Source organism: Acanthisitta chloris, unplaced genomic scaffold (assembly GCF_000695815.1).
Source record: "Acanthisitta chloris isolate BGI_N310 unplaced genomic scaffold, ASM69581v1 scaffold27329, whole genome shotgun sequence".
Lineage (NCBI taxonomy): Eukaryota > Metazoa > Chordata > Aves > Passeriformes > Acanthisittidae > Acanthisitta > Acanthisitta chloris.
Window position 1 is genome coordinate 1 of NW_008691280.1, and position 21,705 is coordinate 21,705.

Genomic DNA, 21,705 nt, shown 5'->3' on the forward strand with positions numbered 1-21,705 from the left:
CAGTTGTTCTGTACTTTTGTTTCTGTTCACACACCTTGTGGCCCTGCTGAGGACTGGGAAGGTGCAGTAATTCAGTAGCTGCTGTACTGACGTCCAGGATTCTGGATAATGGTAGAATGATTGTTGTAATTTTCCATCCCCTGATGTTGCCAGTTGCTATGATATCCCCTCCTGAATCCAGTCTGGAAAATTAGTTATAATTACTGTAATGACAACTAATTGATTTCCACGAGCCTTTCCCCTGACATGTTGTGTTTCATCTGCAGACCCACTCTGAGGAGAGGCCGTTCCAGTGTGAGGCATGCAAAGCCTTGTTCCGAACCCCGTTCTCTCTACAGAGACATCTGTTGATCCATAACAGTAAGTGCTAAGTCAGAGAGGAATAGGAGCTTCCTCAGCTCTCACATTTGAGTTACCAAAACAGACATATGGCACCTTGTTCCAGTGTGCAACTTGCTACATTAAATGGGTATCAAGATTGAGCTCTAACCCCAGGGAGCTGGAAAATTCAGAGCCACATTCAAACCTTGTTTTTAAATGCACTTGAATGCAAATCCAAACGTGCTGTAGCAAGTATAGCAACGATTTTGAGGTTTGATGACGAGAGATTGATTTCTGCATTAAGTGTGATGGCATTACCTGCGTTTTAAGAAAGGAACAATGGAAACAGGGATAACTTGGTGTCTTATTCAGGTTCTGTAGGTAATCTGGTTTAGAGCTTGACAGTGAGATTCTCTCTACTGTGCCAGCCCAAGCTCATGTTTCCTGCCTCTGGCATAGAACAAGCAGCTTAGAGCAATGCTGTGCCATTTTCCCTCATGAGCAACTTTTTCTTGGCATTCTGTCTTCTTTTTTAACTGACTGTAAAGATTTATTTTTGGTGGAATTTTCTCCATCCTTAATATTTTCAGAGTCCTAGACTGCTGTTCCACCCTGTGAACATCAGCAATTTGGCTTTCAGAACATACTCATGATCTAAAATCCTGGTAGCTTAGGAGGCACTTACTTGATTTGGGGAATGTTTACGTTGGTATAACTAAGAAAACCACAAATCTTTCTTTTTTTTAATCCCATATAACAGTGTTTCTGTTAGATGAGTTATTGGACTGGCATGTTTAGTTCTTCCACAATTATCTTTCAAACCTTCTGCAATTTTATAAAGTATTGCATTTTGTAGACTTTATTTTTTCCGATGTGAAATGTTAAAAATGATTGGGGAAATAGTTAAAAACCTCTTCAGTAAGCATTTGCAGAATATCCAAAAGCCATAATTCACAGTATGCAGAGTTCTAGGCCTTGGTGAAGGTCTCTCTAAAGACATATACTATTTTTTGAAGAGGCTTGGAGCTCAGCAAATTTGAGGTCTTTGAGCTAGCATTGTGATTTGTGGCAGATGGAGCTGTTGCTGAACTACCTCTGTTTAAGCAGTCTGTGAACTGCAGTGGCAGAGACATTGTCTAGTCAGTCTGTCATGGTGCAAGAGTAGACAAGTCTTGCTGGAGGACAGAGTAGGTGTTTGAAGGTGGTAACTTCTACCATCTTAGCTAAAACAGTCTAAAATGAGTCAAAGCCTTATAACGGATAATAATTTGTGGATGTTATTAATATCAGGGAAGATGTTAAACCCTTTTCTTCTTACTTTGGGAGAAAAAACTGCCAACAACTGACCAACCTTACAAGGAGGCCTTAATAAAACAGAATATAGGCTATGCTTTTAGAGCCTTACTGCTTCTCTTCTGTCTACAGAGTCCTCTAAAAGTAGTAAGATAGACCATTAGTCAAGTGAAAGTCATTACTAGAATGAAGAGTAAGTAGTTTTCAGTTCCAGGCTGTGATTAAATCAAGGGACTCTGCTGTTGCTTGTGAAGAGCTTGTGTTCCCAGCAAAAAAATGTAGAACTCTTCCTGTCATGACCTAACTCTGAACTGACCAGCTGTGAAGCTCAAAACTTCAAGGAAAAATTCAGGTTCAGCCTACATCATAGTTGTCTTTTTCTTAAAAAAAATTTATTATCCCCATGTTGTTTTAGAAGCAGATATTGCAGGTTATGTGTTTGGCAATGCTGTGACTGACCCTTGATCCTTAGTTGTAGTGTTTAGTAGGAGACAGATGACACGTGCATGTATGGCAGCTCATACATGGCTAACAGCAATAACTAACATCCAGTGTTTTTGCTGTGGTCTGGTATTGTTGGGACATGCACAAATAGGATTGCATTTGTTGAGAAGGACATCATCCTTTTTGTATATCTGCTTGCTTTTCTCAAAAGATATATATGCAAATTATCAGAATATAATGTCTCTTCTCTTAGGTAATGATTGAATTTTAAAACTATCAGGAATGTTAACCTGGTCTCTGCCATAGCCTTCAACGACATCACTACAGTTAGAATGGTAATGCTGTTGTAACACTGAAAAGCTGTTTGATATTTGTCACATGAGTTGCCTCTACTGATATGAATCAGATAGATTACTCAAAACAAGTATTTCTGGTTTTGAGAAATGTGGTGTTCCTTTTCTTTCTGTTCTCAGGACCCAACTTTTCATTGGTCTCTGCTGCTTTTATTCATTTTTCTGAAACAATAAGCATTAGTGCATTTCCACAAAAGTCTGCTATCTTTTAGACCTGTTTTTTCCCTTTGTAAGGTGAGAGGACCTTCAAGTGTGATCACTGTGATGCTACTTTCAAAAGGAAGGACACATTAAATGTTCATATTCAAGTTGTGCACGATGGACATAAGAAGTACAAGTGTGATCTCTGTGACAAAGCTTTTGTGACACCCTCAGTCCTGAAGAGCCATAAGAAAGTGAGTAGAATCAACATCATATTCATTCCTCGTGTCCTTTAAGGTTGTGGTTAAATTTAAAATCTCCATCTGTTGCTGCATTTCTGGCTTTTCAGGGGAAACCTGTGATGGTGCTTCCCCTGAAATGTTTATTCCAACAGTGGGATTATTGGTGGCAAACAGAACCTGCAGCAGATGCTTATGTATACTGCTTGGTGTAGGTACCTCAGGTGTGTGTGGCAGGGTGGGACTTACTGCACTGCTCTTACCATACTCTTTTCCCCCAGTCTCTGCAGTAGAATTGAGATAAACTTTAGAAGGAAGTTTGCTCACTAGTTTGGCCTGGGGTAAGATTACAGAAAGAAATGCAAAGAAAATAATTGAACCAAGAACAAATCAGTTTGTTTAAAAGCATCATGTATGTATTACTTGCCATAATGTATGAGCTTCATGTGTACATGCCAAATTGAAATAGTGGAACTGAGTGTAACTGTGTGCCTTGGAACAGTATTGTCAGCTCATGATTATGGTCAATATTGTGCATTACAACATGAAATCTATATTTAAAATTGAGGAAAAAATGTAAGGGAGTCTTTGAGTATCTTGCAAACCCTCCTGTGTCTTAGAGGTGTGTGTGAGAACTAGCTCACACCTTTGGTAGCCTAAACCAAGTTATTGGTTTAATCTTTCATTAGAAAAACTGACCTCTTGAAAAAAAAACGGATTGCTTTTCAGACATAGTCCTGCTCATCCTTAGCTACTTGTTTTAATCAGTTGGACACCAGACCTGGCCTCTAATACTGATGTAGTGATTATAGTTTAACCTTTTGTGAAGGATCTTGCAAAGGTGGAACATAAGGTTTAAAAATACTACCTGGAATCATTCATGAGCTCCGCATACATTTTAAAATTTTTCCTCATATTCCTTTCTAAAAATATTATTGACTTGCTATTTGACATTAGGCTGTCCATGTGCACATATGTATTTGTGTTTTAATGGAAAGCAGCTAGTGGCTATCATTTATCCCTAGCCTATTTTTCAGCATTCCTTCTTAAGTGATAATTGCTTTTGCTTTGTGCTTCTGTCAGACTAGGACTAGCTGTATGTTTGTGAGCCTCGTAGTTGTAATGCATTGCTTCTAGAGATCCTGCTTTTATTTGGATGTTTGGAATGCATTAATGTCTCTTTGGTACTCCCCAATGTTGCTGCTAGATACAAGTGATTTCTAAAAGACTTCTTCCTAATCAAAAGGGATTTAACATGCATATTAAACTTATTAGGTGTCTTATTCTTGCAGCCATGAATGTACACAGAGGTCAAGTGGGCATTTATAATAGCAATTTTTTTAGGAAATAGTAAACCTAGGAACTGAAAATCCAGTTTATTTTGCCATTAGTAATGAAATTGGTTGAGAAATTTAGAAGAAAATTTCAAGACCACCTATAGCTAAGTCCTTAGGGTCTCTTCCTGGTGTGATAGTATAAAATACATAATGGAAATAATAGCAGTCAATGGCAATACAGTTAAAATGTTCTGTATTTCACTTTTGAAATCTATGCTGAATAGCCATTCTTGTCTTTCCCACCCCATGTAGACTCACACAGGAGAAAAAGAGAAGATTTGCCCATATTGTGGCCAGAAGTTTGCAAGCAATGGGACACTGAGAGTTCATATTCGAAGCCATACAGGTAGTTCTTTATTAAAATGAATAGAGACTTTTTCTAAATATATAACAAGGTATCTGTATGTCCACAATTTACCCATCTGCAAACAGAAGTGTAAATTTACAGATAGGCCTAACACATTGTCCTTTTCAGACATTTTACCTGCCTAATGTGTAAAACTTGCTGTCAGGTTTCATTTTGTAAGCTTACACTTGCATTCAAGTAAGTGGCATCAGCAACTGAAAAAGGTTTCTTTGTGATAGTTTGTTTCCAACACAAACCAGTATGGATTTGCCTTTGAAAGTCAGAGCATCAGTTAACCAATAACTTTCTTATGACATTCTGTTCACTCTGCATAAGCTAATTTGGTTTGCAGGGAGATGACAGACTTTTCTGTGTGCTACTGATATTATACATCAGTTTCCTTAAAGTAGAAAGGCCCTAGTTTTTCAGATTGATAGTGCAGATAACTCTTGGGAAAATGCTTTATAGCTGTCTGAGTGAAAATACTTTTCACACAGGTGCTGCTACCGGTTAGGAACTCTAAAGCAGGTTTTCTTAAATTTAGGAGTCAAGCTAGGGTGAATTTCATGAGACCACACACCAGAGATCTCCAGCCTTGGCTGTAGAGCCTTGAAAAATTTGTAGCCACTTTTATAGGAGGAAGAGTGAGCTATGAGATTTTGAACTTGAAGCAGAAAGGCACTAAAGATTTCCAGTACATTTGTAAATTAAATAAAGTGGGAGAAACTACCTTGCCAGGAGGTGGCACAGGTTGGAAATACAGGAATATGAACCGTGAGAACAACTTATGAAAGCATAATGCTGCAGATGGAGGGAAAATTTCAAGGTCTCTTTCTGTACCTAAAAAGCTAGAAGCGCTCATTTCAGAGTTACTAATTCAGTAAAAGTGGCTTGCTAAATTAATTTATAATGAGTTGTGAGAAATAAACTCTGATCCTTTCCTCTTCCTGTCTAGCTGCCATTACGATGTCAGTCACATTTTTGTTACAGAATTTTGTGGTTCATGTCCTTCACTGTGAGAATTAACTGAAATGGTTGGTTTCGATGTCATTCCATTATGGTTCCTGACCATTTCTGGATTATCCTGATGAAATGGAGGGGGTTGAGGGAGTTGCTACTTAGTTGTGACTTGTGGTCTAAAAACATTATTTTTAAGTTACGTGAAAAATGCCTTATGTTTGGTTGAGAGAGAAAATGCCATAGTCAAATTCATGTTGTAATTCTGGAGAGGTGGTTTTGTTTTGTGCTGTTCCTGAAGACTTCAATCACATTGTTCACAGTTACTATACATACAGACTGAGCACAAGAGGAGATGATTGTGCAGTGTTCAGTGGACCTGAGGAAACAAAGCTTTCTGAGGAATAGCTTGCATCAATTCCAAAGAAAGTAAAGGTAGCTGGTGAAGGGAATTTGTGTCATCTGCAAACAGGATGAAAAATCAATTGAGTGCTCTTTTGATGGCTCCTAGTAAGCAAGTTCACTGCATCATGGAAATCCTTGGCAACTTCTCAGGGATTTTATGAGCAGTGAGAAATTTGCAGTTCATTGAACATTGCAGCCACAAACTTATTTTCTTCAGAGATGAATGTTTGGTTTCTAAATGTTGCAATGATGAATACTTCATGTTCTTCATATCTCTTAAATTCTGTGGTTTTGAATTAATCAAGTCAAAACTGTGCATTCCTTTTTTCCTTCAGTCAGACTTTGAAGTATCACTTTCTGCTCTGAGCTAGAAGTGAAACAACTGCCACTGTCTGTTTTCAAGAGATGCTTCATCTTTGTGAATAAGCCTAGAGCTGGGGCCAAGCTTTTGGTGCAACTAAGCAGTACACCATAAGTGTAAATATTGCAAAGACCTTCTTGTCTTGGTGATTACAGCTGATGAGGTTTGAGGTCCAGGTGAAGACGTTTATGTTATCCCATTTTCTGTGCATGTGCTGCAGGTGAAGGCGTTTGTTATCCCATTTTCTGTGCATGTGCTGAGCTAGAATTTGTTTTATTAGCTACTCTGTAGAAGAGGCTAATTTACAAAATAGAGCCAGGTAGAGAGAGTTGTGCATAATTTTTTATCCTATCTTCATTTCTAAGTTGTTTTTTATAAAAGTTGAGGGTTTTGGGTACCCTCTTGGTTCCTTTTTGGAATAGTATTGCGTTTGTTATCCCATTTTCTGTGCATGTGCTGAGCTAGAATTTGTTTTATTAGCTACTCTGTAGAAGAGGCTAATTTACAAAATAGAGCCAGGTAGAGAGAGTTGTGCATAATTTTTTATCCTATCTTCATTTCTAAGTTGTTTTTTATAAAAGTTGAGGGTTTTGGGTACCCTCTTGGTTCCTTTTTGGAATAGTATTTTTGGTGTGCTTAATAATCCATATACAAAAAGAGAAGCTCAATGGAGTTTTGTCTTTTGTTTAACATGCAGCACGTGTTCCTAGATGTTGTTACTCACAGATGTATGCATGCTTCCTCCATAAGCAATTTTCTTCCCTCTTTTATCTTAGCATAAGGCTCTGTAAATGAGCCCTAACAGTACTTGGCCTTTTGCAGAAACTAAGCTGGTTTGGGGTGAGTGAACATGTCTGCATGTGCATGTATAGAGGGAAAGGGTTCATGTTTGCATCTGAACCTAGTGTATTGCTCTGTAATTCATCATTTGGGCTTCAACCTTGGCATGACAGAGACAGCTCTCTGTAGGTCAGCTGAAACACTATAGCACATTCTCCCTCTCCTGTATCCTGTTGGTTTATGACTTCTTAGGGTCAGAGGGAGCTGGGGTTAATTCAGCAAAAGAATCCTTTGACTGTGATATAAATTCCTTGGCTTGTTCATAAATTGTAAAAGAAATTCTATGGTCTGCTCCTTGGGCCTGAAAACTGGGGGCCAGGAGGTTAATTACTTCCCTAAAGTTTCAAGCAGCACTCAGTGGTAACAGTTCCTGGCTGCAGGTTGTGCAGCTTTGCAGTTGCCTTCTGTTGTAGCTGTTTAAATCTGTTAATTGCTTTTGTGTGTGTGTGTATTTGTGTGCCTGTGTAATCTGTGTATACACACACACATCTTACCTATCTGATATTTATACTGTTGCTTTCCTAATGAGTCGTGTTCTAATCCCTTCCTTTGCTGTGATGTAGCATATCAAGCTGTGCAACAGTGGAAGTTGTTCCGAAGTAGTTTTTGTTTTCAGGTAAATTTATTTTTGAGTTAGGAGAATTAAGAGGTTTAACTGTAATTCTGTCCTCTCTATGATGTCTTTTACCTACTATTACATAGGGACTGGTGAGGAACAACTAATGACTGTAAATGTCTTCCAGAAAATGCTTATACATGCAGATATAGGGTTAAACACATCCTTATTTTGTTTTCCATCACAGTTAGTCCAAGTCCTGATGAAAAGCCAGTGAGATAACTATATCTGCCCTAAGTGTTTTCTGAAAGATTAATTTTTCTCTCCTATGCCATTTGAAACCCGTGACTTACTGTTGCATTCTTACATGCTATATGCTCTGGTATGTGCAAAAAGCAGCTTTGTGTTTTAAGCATGAGTTGAGAAGGTTCTTTGTAAGTTTACTTTCATATATATGAGTAAAAGATAATACCTGGAGATTACATTAAAACAGCTCAAAGCATTTGGACCACAGAACTCTGTCCTTTGTGCCAACACAGTTAAGCTTACCTTTTCAATTTCCTTGAGTAAGAATTGGTGTTTAAGTTTCCAAAAACATTTCATCATACTTGTCCCCTTTTAGCTCTGATTGCCTTCTTGAGATGTCTCCCATCCTCTGCACTGAGAGCCTCATGTTATGCACCTTAGCATTTCTACAACTTGATTAACCAGGCATTTGAGCATATTTACAATCATATTTCAGTCCAAACTATGTATGTCCAGGTCCAAATTTTGCACTTTTATGTAAAAACTCCTGAGCAAATAGTTAGTTGTGGAGTTATAATAAAGATATTTGGTTATTAACAGTAGTTCAATCATCTCTGAACACAGAAGACTTGAGAGTAGTTGAAGGAAGTAATGAGTTCAAGTACCGCATAACTTTAGTTTATTAGAGTGTTTTTATTAATATGGCTCCAAAGGTTTAATGGCTAAACAAGCAACTGCTTGCCCATATATGTAATAATGTCCAATGGGGATCCTCACTCCAGCACGTCTTCTGGCAAATTACCTAAAAGTAATTTATATTTTCTTACGTTAAAGAAAAAGATAAAAGGGGAGCTCGAAGGAACTTCCTCTCGTATCACAATGAGGTATGTGAAAGAATGTATCTGTATCTAATCAGTGAACAGCTTGCTAATGTCTACAGATAGGTTGTTTCTATTCAATAACTTATAAATGATCTCTCTTTTATCTGCTGAATTTAAAAACGAGCTTGCAGAAGGCCTCAAAGGCAAGGATTCTGCATTTCTAAACCTTTCAGTTTATACATCATTGTCCTATTTATCTCCAGACAACAGTTAACTCTTTAAAACTACCTGCAAAGCTTCATGCAGCTGTCAGCTGCTTCTTGTCTGTTCCCATGAATGGAAAGGCTCTTGTAAGGGGTAGGTTATTTGTATGCAGTGACATCTTTACATCAGGTGAATTACTGGTTGATTGATTAATGCATATACTTAAAATATTTTTGGTCACAAATGTTTGTACTCTGTTCGTAGGGAAACAAAATTGTTTAATTCCACTGATAGATGCAAAAAATGACACTGTGTACTCTTTCAAGTAAGTGTGTTAGGTTGTTATTTGTGACTAAAATATATCACTGTAGAACTGATGAGTCTCTAATAATGGTGCCTTATGCTTTACTGCATAGATTCAGATAACATTCTTGTTTTGTCAGGTTTTTTACTAGTCTGTAAGATTAATTTAGCTGCAAATAGCTAAACCCTCAATCATATCACAATAATTTTGATGGAAAACGTATTGTTTCTTGGCCTTAACTGGAGATAACTAGAGAAAATATTAACTCTTTGAATAGACTAGAAACTTTGCAGAAAACAAACTTTCTCAGCTGTGAAAATACCACTTCCATACCTCAGAGATTAAGGCATGGCTAAGCACGTAGAAAAAAAGAGAATTAATAAACCAAGAAATGGTTAAATCCTTTTGGTCTTCCTTTATTTTGAAAAGAATAGCATTTGAGTTTTTTTCTTCTTAAATATATGATTATTTTTAGTGTATGGGAAATGCATGTGGTTAAACAATTCTAGTTCTTCCTTGTGCCTGGAAAATACCCAAGTGTTGTAGCTTGGTTAGAGAGCATTCACAAATACACAGCCTTAGTGTTATTAATTATCAGTGAAGAAATAAAACACCAAAACAACCAGAGAGGTTTAATCTCTTGTCTTCAGAGTCTGCCAAATTTGAATGTTGGTTAAAGCAAAGCAAGAATTTTCTAACTGATCCATACCCAAGTAGTTTCTCAGACAACAGGACTGTTTCACAGCAATCAGTTATCCCTTTCTTTATCTGGCTCACTAGGAGTATAAAATTACCTGTGCATTTGGTGTTTCTGGGTCTTGTCTCACCTGATGTCCACAAGTATTTATCTTTCCAATCACTAAGTTGTTCAGCTCTTGGCATGAGAAAGCTACTCCTGTGTGGGTACTTTGTGTACCTTCTTAAGTGTGTTCAGTGGCTGAAAATCAGACAGGCCAGAATTCTGTACAGGCCAGATTACGCCCAGTCCAAGTGTCATAAAGAAAGCAGCTAACTGCTGCAGTTGGGAAAACTTCTTGATTACTCACCTGTTATTTTCCCTTCCGGGAATCCCTGGTCAAAATTGCACAAACACTTGAGACACACAGGGTATGAAATGCTTTTGAAGATGTTACTTGGTATGTAGAGATTTGCCACCTCTACTCAGGAGGGAGTTGAGTGTTTTGAAGAACTGTTTGGTTTCTCAAGGGCTGTTTGACATGCTGTACAACACCAAAGTGGAGAAATCTACTGAATAATTTCTTGAAGTATGAATATTTTATCTTAATTCAGTAATTGATTTTCTGGCATTTTCTAATTTAAGTTCTGTTGAAACCACTTTGTTGTTTGAGTTCCTGTTTAACTTAACTTGGATTCCTAATGAAGTTCTTTTTGTGTGGGTTAAAATTCAGGTCTGTGTATCTTAGGTTTATTTATCTGTGTGTGTGTACATATTTGTGTAGTGCATTAACTGAATTACGGACACAAACTTTCTATTTAATTTAGTGGAAACACCATATAGAGAGCAGCAGCAGCTGAGGATAAATGTGCAGAGCTGTCAGGTGCTTTATGTGGCTGTTCTAAAGCATATGTCACAGATTATAATTTTGTTGTATCCGCTAACCTTTTGCCCATCCTTACTTGCTGTTGAATGCTGTCATCACCCCAGATTATCCTGCCTAAAAAAGCCTTCTTGCAATTCCCATTCTGGGCTGCCCTGTGGATCATCTGGTATGGAGTGTTGCATGTGTGATCCAGATGGCCCCTTTGCCTCCAAATTCCTCCCCAGGTGAACTGCCTTCTTTCCACTGCAGTGAGCCAGGCTGGAGTTGCCCTTCTTTCCCTCTCCCTTACCCCAGTCTTAAGTTAGGGTTTTGAAAAGCATTATTCTTTACCATAACTGTTCTGAGAGCTGACATTTCGAAATAATGGGCTTACAGATACACATTTTATTTTTTTAAGAAACAGTCTTCTAATCCTTCTAACAAGTAGTTCAGCATCTGAATAGGAACTCTGTTTAGAAGATGGTAAATGGGCTGTGGAAGAGTCTGAGGGACCATGTTGCTATAATTATGTATGCTAATTTTTTTAAGAAAGCTGAATAAAACAGTTTCTTTGAAGTAGCATACACTGCACATGGTCTGATGTTCGGTGCAGTCTGTCGTATGTCTCTTTCTGATGTTCATATGTGTTGACCTTAGGCCAGTGGTTCTGAATACCCCAACTGACCAAGCAGAGATACATAAAAATTCCCCACCTTCATAATTCAAATTCCTTATTCCTTAATTCAGCAGTTTAGTTCCAATAAAGACAGAAAGCAGGCAATTCGTGCATGAAGTCTAATAACATACCTGTATAGAGGTTGATCTTATTTGAGGTCATTGCTTCAAAGTCCTTGCTAACATTGGTGCTTATATTAGGTTTTCATCTGACTTTGTAATTAGCCTTTTTTATTGGTGGCTAAAGGAATATAGTATGAAAACAGTATGATCAGTTTGAATTGTTGTGTCACAAAGTCTTCATTAAATATTCAGCTGTAGCCACTGAAATCTCAAAGAACTGATGTGTGTTTGGTTTTGATTGATAATTTTTTTGCTCTAAGGAGTATGTGAGTTTGGGAAATCTGGGTGCTAAACTCACTGGAAATGCTGCCTCACAGCACCTTTGATTGCAAATGTCTCATAGGAAACTGCATCCTGAGTCAAACTGGAATGGAAGAATCTGGTGTTTAACTTCTTATGCTGCATGAAGGTCCAGTGGGTATTGTGATGTCAAGCTAGAGATGTACACACTTGAGGGGGGAGAAACCCCATAGCAGTTTTGTCATGACGTGGTTTCAGATCAAGATCCCATATGCTTTTCAATCATGGAATTGTTTTTCATAATCCTTGTATTAAGGTTACATTTATTTTTATTACGTTAAAAGCTTTGTTGTTGTTCATACAAAATCTGGAAGTAGAATGTCTAGACTTTGAATTATGTTAAATCCACTGCAATTTATCCAAGGATTACTTATTTGAGGTTATTTGTACAGAATTGCCATTAACGTGTCGAGCAGTTTGTTCTGGGACATGACAGTCAGCTGCAACTTGAGGGTAAACATAACATTGGGTACATTTGACTTGCTTCAGTGTTTTGCTGTTTTAATGGTAGTTATTGCTGCATTCAGGACATTCCTCCTGGGCATGTTGACTGGACAAGTTGTCAAATGAAGATGTATTCAATATGCCCACTGGATTTTGATACTGGACTAAAGGAGAGAGTCTGGTGAAATGTGCAGATCATTGTCTCAGCTGTGGTTTAATGCCAGAATTACAAACAACAAAGAAGGCCAGGTTTTTGGTTGGTTTTTTTTCCAGATATTTTCTAAATGTGAAGTTTTAGGATTAAGGCTTGGTAGTGTATTTAGAACTGAAAGATTCCCCCCTCCATATTATCCATATCTTTGTGTAGAAATCAGATTTTAAAAGCCTCAGCCAAGCACCCTCACTGACTCTACTATTGGCTGTGATCTCAGTTTGATAGCCCAGGAAGGATTTATTACTGCCTTCAAACAGAAAAATATATATAGATTTTGTATATATTTATATATTAAAGTAGGTTTAGATAAAAATGCCAGTTGCAAATGGTATAGTTGTTAATTGGCATCACCTTTACCTAAGGTGCATCCCCTCTTAGTATGTTGTTACCACACATTGACACCATACCTCCTAAGTATGGTTCTAGTAGTAAATGCAAGAAGAAGTTGTCGTTTAACAAAGGGGTAAACACGTTCTTTCACTTTGAGTCTTACTTGTTTTTGTGAGGGCAAGATATATGACTTTTAAGACCATTTCATTTTCTCATCTTTAGTTATTCTTGCTTTTAATCTTTTGTTAGAGATCCATTCCACTTTTGGTCAGAGAAGTTTTGCATCTGGAAATTTCCCAATGATTTATTGTGCATGAGTTGACCTGAAGTTTAATATTTCTACGCTTATAATTGAGTTTTGGTGGTCTTTGCCTGAATGTGGAAGCACTGATGGATAACGTCACCTTCCTAGGAGCTTGTATCTCATGATGTTTGTCTCCAGTTTTTCTTAGTGGCAACTCTAAACTTTGTTGGAGCACAAAACTCTCTTCTTCGTGGATGCTTGGAATAGTTCTGTATGAAATGTTGCTCTTGAGCAAACCATGTATGGGAGGGATATTTTTAGCATTGATTATTTCAGATCTGTCTTTTCCTCTGTTGCCATCTTAATGCATTTGCATATCAGAATGTTAGAGAAAGTTAAACTGCTCCTGGTTACCCTATAGGAGTTAGAGTGGGACACTGTGAGACTTCCCTTGGGGAACAGTTGCTTCCCAATAGTCTCATTGACTAACCTGTTACTGGAATCATTCTTACAAACAACTGACTGGTAGCAGGAATAATGTTTGCCTAGGCTAGTTCAGAAGCAAGGCGGGAAATTAATTGTTACCAGAGGGAGAAGTTAATCTGTAGGATTGGAATGATCTTGCCAAAATATGCTGTCCATAAGTTCAGACATCTAATCCAAGCTGGTTACCTAAGCTACTGAGACAGTAAGTAGAGCAAAAGATGCGTTGAGTGAGGGCAGTTCACATGTTCTCAGGCAGCAAAGGCCCTTTCCAGAGAGAAATTCATAAGAAATTGATGCTAAGAAACTTAGCATAGGTGTGTTTTAAGTGGCCCAGAGTTAATTTTGTGAAATCCTAAGATCTTCTGAGGTAGAAGGTAAGTTAAGCATTTAAAAGATGTGTATGGATAGGGGAGACAGTTGCTTGTGTAAGCATAAGGACACTTGTATACATTTAAACATGCAGGCTGTGAAGATTAGGTGAAAGAAAATGGCAAAAAATAGGAGCAATAAAGAGTAATAAAATTACTTGGGGTTGTGTTTTGAGTAGTTTGACTTGTAATGATTAATGTCACAAGTGCATGAGAAATTGTGGATATAATTTAGAAAAACAACATGTCTCTAAGCATCAGTGTCAAATCGTAGCTGCAGTCTGGCACGCAGTGGACTAGATTTTTTTGAGCAGCAGAGATGTTGAAGTGAGAGTACATAACAGCAGCTCAAAGCCTGACTATTCCAGGTGTGACATGTTGGTGTGGAGTCATACTGTTGCCCTCTGCTGGCATCTACTGAAAGCTCTTATGGCCTTACTTGTCAAGTACTGTGGTCTGCACGGATGATCTTGGAAGGACACTTAATTTGTTTCAGACAAGCTCAAACCCATCCTTTGACTGCAAAATCTTTCTCTTTTGAGAGACCCAGGGTGGGGAAGAGAGGAAGGAGGGGTAAAACTCCTACCTGTCAACGCTCATCTGCTTACAAACTGCTGAAAGCTCTAACTTCTGCATTCAAAAGCTCTAAAACATAAAAATGTCAGCTGTGTTAATTAAATATTTGAGTACTGACAACTGTTGGAGTGTTTGAATTTCAGAGCCATGGATTAAAGGCATCGAGGGTTGAGAGAGAGAGTATCATATATCACACTGCTCAATGGAAACACAGCTATAACACAGTGATTGTTGTCATCATACAAAAACCCCAAACCCGAGTTCACACAATTGTGCTTTCTGAGAGAAAATATTTGTGTTTCACAAGTGCTTTGCTACAGTGTTGGGCTGCTGTCTTTAACAGCGTTAGCTAAGCAGTAATAAAAGACAGAAAAGAACTGAATAGTCTGCTAAACAGGAATGTTTTTCTATCCCTTCCTTAAGTAATCATCTAACCTCAGCTGCCCTTGAATCTCTACACAGTGTGTAGATATGGAGACTTCGTGTTCAGCAGTGACTATCAGCTGATCAGCTGCGCTGTACTCAGTCCTTCTGAAGTTCTTGTAGCTGTCTGCATTACATAAAGCTTGTGATGCTTTGACATCTTGTCCCCAAGAAAGAAAACATCCTCTATCTTCCCTCTGAGCAATCATGGAGGAACACCTCATGTAAAGAAAAGAAGAGAGGAGGGATGAGGCTTCCCTTCTCCAAGTCAAGATGAATATTCCTGTTATTAGGGACTGTGGAGCTTTAAATGCCTATCTGTGTTACTGCCTCTCTTGCACTCAGCTCTGTGGCATATCAGTGAAATATGTTGGGGGTTGGTTTTGTTTAGGGTGTAAAATTTGGTTAATCTCACTTGCCTGTTTTCTGTGGTTGAGTATGAGTGTTAATAAGTGTTTGACCGTTGGACTGTGTTAAATCTCTCTGTATATGCAGAAATGCCTTAATGAGTGGAAGGCCGTGCATTGACTTAGTAGAATAGGCTTTGCTTAACTTGTAATAGACCTGTATTTGAAAATACACCATCACTATGATTGTGTACAACAAACTCCGTGTGGTGAATGAGAAAAAGCTATGGTCTTTAATCTTTGAGCTATGTTTTTTGTAATGGAAACAACCTGATCTTTGCTTTTAAAACATTGTGTTCAAGAAGAAGAGGCAATAGACTCAGATTCCAGTTCATTGTCTGAAGAGTTAAAAATTAAAATGCATTTCCTCCAAATTATGAAGCTTACAAACTCTTTTTGTTTCTGAACAGCTGAGTATCCACATTACACTAATGTGAGTTTGGGAAAATTGATGCTAAATGATGCCAGTTTAATGGGGCATTAAACAAATACTTTTAAGATATAGGAGATGCTGAGATTGTTCTGCTTCTATTTCAGTCATAAATTGCAACACAAGAATTGCAGAAACTTTTGATTAACTAGCTTCTAACACAGTTCAGATACAGCATTAAAAAAGAGTGGATTTTATATTTCATCGGGATTCTGACACCCAGGGGCCTCTAATAATGACCAGATGTGAAAAAGAAGAAATATTTGGGAGCAGTTAATGCCTAACCATAAAAGTGACCATGTGTAAATCACTGTAGAATGTGGTTTGGTTGTGGTTTTTTCTTTCAAGGCTGTCTGTGTGTATTCATATATTGCTAGTGCCAAATTAGTCACCTAAGAGGAATATTTTAGTCCATCACTCTATCAAGGTGGACCTTGATTTGCAATTTTCCTAATGCTTAGATCTGTTCTGGTTTGAATGGAGTGTGGGGATAAGGCCAGAAACAAGTACTTGGTTTGACAAACTACCATGCTGCAAGGCCTTCGTGTGCTGAAGCCTTATTTATGGGTTGTAATGCTGCTCTGGTTTTCAGGTGAGCGTCCTTACCAGTGTCCTTACTGCGACAAAGCCTTCAGCAAGAATGATGGATTGAAGATGCACATTCGCACCCACACAAGGGTAAGTCCCACACAAGGGTAGGTGTAGCTCAGTTTTCATTCATGGTTACTTGAGGATTGTCTATGAATCATGTGTGGCAAAAAGTAACTAATTACTGTTTGTGTAAATATTAGGCTACACCAAACAAGATATTTTATACTTAGAAAAATAAGATCCAAAGATTCAGGTCATTAACTTATAAATTCTAATTCTGACTCCCTTAATTTGCCTTCTAGTTTTTCCCGTGTTTGATTTCTTTTAGGTTGAAATAGTAGCAGTACTAACCTCTTTGCTTAACCTGTGGTTATTTATAGATATAAATTAATGTTGTTTATTGAGTAAACAATTCTGCAAAGGCTTTGCTGTTATTGGAACTTCAATACCCTGTGCTTTGATTCTTACTGTCTCTGTTAAATCCAGTCACTGTGAGCTTTTCTGGAGGCTCTGTTTTATTGATGACAATTATTAAGCTGTAAAATTACTTTATTTAACAGTTTATCTGAAGGCAAAATAAATGGTAAATTGCAGCTGTCTCCAAGATCACTTTTGAATCTGGAGTCTCAGCTCAAATGTTCCCTGTTGCAGGAAAAAGCCTTGCCATGTGTATTTGCTATAGGATGAAGGTGAGATCTGGGTCCTCTCTCAGACAGTAGAGAGATGGGGAGCTGTCTTCAAACAGCCAGATACGAATTCCCTTAGTAAAGGGAGATATCCAGGTTAAGCTGGTCTAGCATTCCATATACTACCTGCCTCTGGTTTCCCAGCCACCATCAGAAAACAAACAAGAAGTTAAAAGTAAACTGTAACTTTTACTAGTAGTTCCCTGGGAGCTGTTAGAGCTTATAGAGGTCAAGGCAGCTTTGAGGTCAAACCTAGAAAGTTCTTTATCTGTTGGGAAACACAGAGGGTGACATTTCACTTAGTTTCTATATGCAGATATGTACACAGAACAGCTTTCTAAAGAAGTAAAAATAAACTCAAAACTGTTTGTTTTAATTTCCTACTATTCCACCTAGGTCTTGAGCATATCAACTGGCGGTCCTAGATAAAGTGTTAGCTTGTGTACCCCAAAGTTTAGAAGTAATCAGTAGTTTGTGCAGTGCTTCCTGGTGGTTCACTGGGAACAGGCTAGTCCCATGTTGTTAGTAGTTTCTCCTTTTTTCCAGCTGTTAAATCAGTTTAAGAAGTGCTACAAATGGGTTTCTGTTGTTACTGTACCACATTCCTGTGTTTGCACCAGGAGAAATTTCATGACCATGTAAGTTCTAGAGGACTGTGAGTGGGTGGAGTGGTAAACAAGCTCTGAAACAGTGCCAAATTTAATTTTTTTTCCTAATTTGTCATATGGTTTGCATATAAAAAACAAACCCCTCAGTCTCTGTTGAAAAAATCAGAGGAAAATAAGAATAGGCCTTCAGAGCCTATAGTGATGTATCTCCATTGACTACAGTGATTTACACCAAGTGATATTTTATTCTAAACATGTTTAAGCTAGTAAGAAAGAGAGGTGTTAGGAAAATGGATTTTATGGAGTAGAGATTTCTTTTTAATATGCATAGACATTATAATTAGACAGACTTTGTATTGCACTAAGAGCATAATAAAATTTGGTTTGAAATGTCTCAAGAAATGCCCTACTGTACTGTGTAGTCCAAAGATCATCCTTAGAGAAAGAAAGCTCAGTTTCACAACAAATGTGATAGGAGTGTTTCCATATGCTTGAGATGTCTTGGTCATTTAGATCTGAAAGGTCACATTTCGGTTTTTCTATTTTTGTTTGTGGGTGCTGAGCAGACTGTTGGACATGCTTACAGTTATACTATAGGATTAAAATGTGCAGGTACAACATGATTTTTTAGACCTTTGGTTTGAGGTTTTGATTCTTTGTGGTCAGTGCTACTCCTATTCCAAAATGTCACAGTGAAGTTCATTCATACATGAATGGCATTTCATGTTCATTTATCCCCATGTAAATATTTTTGTACTTTGAGGTAACAAGAATCAATATTGATAACTTTAGCATTACTAGTAATTTTAAACATTGAAACCTGTTGTTATAATCTTGCATCTCCCAACTTTCCCTCTTCACACTTCAACACCTTACTTAATAGTGAAAGAAAACTGGACAGATGAAAGAATTGGAAGTCTTAGTAGGAGGAGAAAAGTATAAGTATTATATCATTACAAGTGTTAATAAAAACAATAGAATAGAAAGCAAAGTATATTAGAAACACAGATTTTTGAGTCAGAAGGAGGAGGAGTTATGCCAAGCCTGTCCTACAGAACATTATCCATGCAGTACTGTGGGATAATAAACTGTAGTTTAAGTATTCAGGTGAGTAAATATTGGTGTAGGGGAATAAATACATATTTTAGGTGATGTGATTCAAATGTAAGTAAAAGAACAGAGTGGGGAAGGAAGTTTGGGTATTGGAAAGGAATCAGAGGCAAAAGGAGGAGTGAGAACACTGAGAGGTGAATTGGAAAGACACCATTATTTACAAGAACACTTGTGTGTTTGGCAAGAATGTGAAGACTTACTTAATCTTAGTAGTAGGTTGATGCTCGTGAGGAACACAGTGTACAGGAGAGAAACAAAACCCCTTGGAGCAGAGCAAACAGCTGTTGAGCTGTTCAGGTGTGTCTGTTTTGGAGTGAATGTAAAACAGTCCCGTTGCAGCACCTCTGGTGCTCAGGGTGGTTGTGGTCTGATTCTTCTGGAATTGGGAGGCTGTGTGCATGTTAGCCAGTAGTCCAGTGCAGTAGTGAGCTATGTGAAGTGAAACAGCTGGAGCTGAGGGGCTGCTGTTTGTCTTGTCTGTGTTTCAAGGATTTTGTTGCTGGATTAGGTGTAGTCTGTTCTTGTGGGCTGAATGCACAAGAGCACTCCCTGGAATGCATTAGACCTTCTGGTTTAGCTTCCCTGAAGGAATTTGCATCATACAATCCAAAAGCTTTTGGAAGTGTGCACCAAAGCACAATGATAGGGGATGTTTGGGGAAGTGTCCTTCAAAAGCAGAAACCTGCTCTGAAGGTAAACACTGAAGGAGATGTGTAAGAACTTCTCCAGTGAACCAAATTTCTGTGCAGAAATGGTTTGAAACCCCTGAGCATGATGCTAATTCACTATAACTTGTTCTGTAATCCTAGGCTGCTTAAAGACAAAACGAAAGATAGGGAAATAAAATATGTAGTGTGTTTGCCAATGGTTTGAGAGTTTTTTTGTCAGTTCTAAAAACAAGAAAAGCCAGGAAGTCACACTTGAAATTTGTCTCTTCAATCATCCAATGTTTTGACTGTGCAAAACATTGTAAGGTTGTTGGCTCTTCCTTTTCTTACCCTTTCCTACACATACGTTCTATTTGAAACTTATTCTTGCATATAAAATAATTATTCAAAGAATAAAAAGTGAGATGTCTAAATCCAGAAGGTATTTTTGAATTGGCTAAGCCTGGCAATGTGGAAACATACATAGTACCTTCCTCAAGGGCTGTTGTTGTAAATAGCTTGAAAATAAGAGTGTGGTCTTTTGGCCAGAAAACTTGTGAAACAGCTGAAAAGTAAGACTGTGGCATTCAACAAGGAAAATGTCATTGTAGAGATTAAATCTAGATGTATTTTACCAGTGGGATTAAATGCCAAACCTGATGATGTGGATCAGGGAAGGCTGCTGGAAAAATCATTGTAGAAAGTTGATTAAGGTCTGGCAGCTGCTAAACTGAGTTCAACCTGGGTGGCCACAGGTGTCAGGTCCAGCTCTGGAGTAAACAGAGAAGGTAAGCCAAAACCCCTGCTGGTGGTGTAAGGGGGAGAGAACATCAACCACCTAATATTAAAATGTCACCTGAGTACTGATTTGTTCCTGTGAAAGTAGATGTGTTTGGTTTATGGTTTGTTGGTTTGGGGTTTGTTTCTTTTTCCTTAAGGAGAAGTATAACAGCCTAGGAAAACATAGATGAGGAACTCATTGAAGTTGTTGATGAAATGAATTTACAGACCATATCAGCTTTGAGGAAGTACATGCATATTTCCAACTTTCACAGTGCAGCTTCAGCTCCTTCCTAAGGCTCGACTCAGTGCCTGACAGAATATTACGTAGTTTGAGCTTAAACATGTGGAAAAGTTATTGTATGTTACTCTAATATAATTGTTGATGTGTGGCAATATGGTCATTGATAGGTGCCCAGAGTTATTGTTGTGTCAAGTTGATATTTTCATTACTTCTGAAAATGGTAGTTTTATTAGAGCTTGTTTCAGTGATGGAAAACAGGAAGAGTAGAAACCATTTGCAAATAGCTTTTTACCACTTGATTTGAGTATTTCATATTTGCATGTAACAGATAGGTGTAATTTTTGTAGCATGTTTAAAAACCTGGTTTCTGGTGGGTGGAAGGCTGTAATGCTCAAATTGTACCTTTCTGAGGTAATTTTAAAATTAGAGAAATTACAAGGTATCACCACATCCATTTTTTCGTGTATAAGTGCCTGTGATTTAAAAACTCATTAATCTCCTAGTATGTGCAAAAAAGCACTTCATGTTCAGAGATTATACCATAAGGAATAGAAAATTAAGTGATAAGTGTAATTTTATAACTCTGCAACTAACCTGTTCACACTTGAAATGCTTGGCCGATGTGTATATTTTAGTGTGTATGTGTATACACACATACTCAGATACATGTGTTGTATGGAACTGGCCACTAGATTGCACTTGATGTTCTGTAGCTTCTGGACAACTTAGCTGTCACTACTCACAGTGCTGTTGAGAAAGATTTGCCTTCTATCCTTGCTCGTTCATTTGAAGCTGGACAGCCTGGATACTGTTAGTGCAACCTCAGAATCACAAGGGTTGGTGTGATCTAGTGGCCTGAGTATGGGATATGTTTTGAAATCAGCTCTTGAACTCATTAGTCTCGCAGTTAATTGGTTAGTGGTGGCTGAGAGTGTTAGTCTGAAGCTTGTATGATGATGTGTGCCCGGGCTGCAGTCAATGAAAGGATTTCCTTAGAAGCTAAGGAGACCAGGCATGACACGTATGTGCAGGAGTTAGCCAACCTTGAGGTAATTTTGAGTTGTATTTATGAATTTCATGAGAGTAGGTATAAATCCTGGTAAGCATGGAAGCTGGGTAGTCTCCTGTAGGTGCTTTCTCTGCCAATCAGTGTTTCAGCTTGCTGCTGGGACAGTACAAGTGTCCACACTGAGGTCCTGAGTTAAACAGGCTTTGGAACTTCATACAGCCTGTCTTTGCTTTTTTAACCCAGGAGAATATTAGAATAATGAAAAATAAAAGATAATGCAAGAACAGTATAGACAATC

The 21,705-nt window shown here is 38.0% G+C and overlaps 1 protein-coding gene across 1 annotated transcript in view; it reads left to right on the plus strand.

The window, feature by feature from the left end:
- Positions 1-266: 266 nt before the first annotated feature.
- Positions 267-21,705, plus strand: part of LOC103809348 (PR domain zinc finger protein 5) — a gene marked incomplete at its 5' end in the record, with an annotated part of 32,622 nt that continues 11,183 nt past the window's right edge. Inside the window, 4 exons of the mRNA XM_009082177.1 lie at positions 267-360; positions 2,646-2,806; positions 4,381-4,474; positions 16,322-16,407. Of these exons, the coding sequence (XP_009080425.1) occupies positions 267-360; positions 2,646-2,806; positions 4,381-4,474; positions 16,322-16,407 (435 nt within the window). The remainder of the gene's footprint in view (positions 361-2,645; positions 2,807-4,380; positions 4,475-16,321; positions 16,408-21,705) is intronic.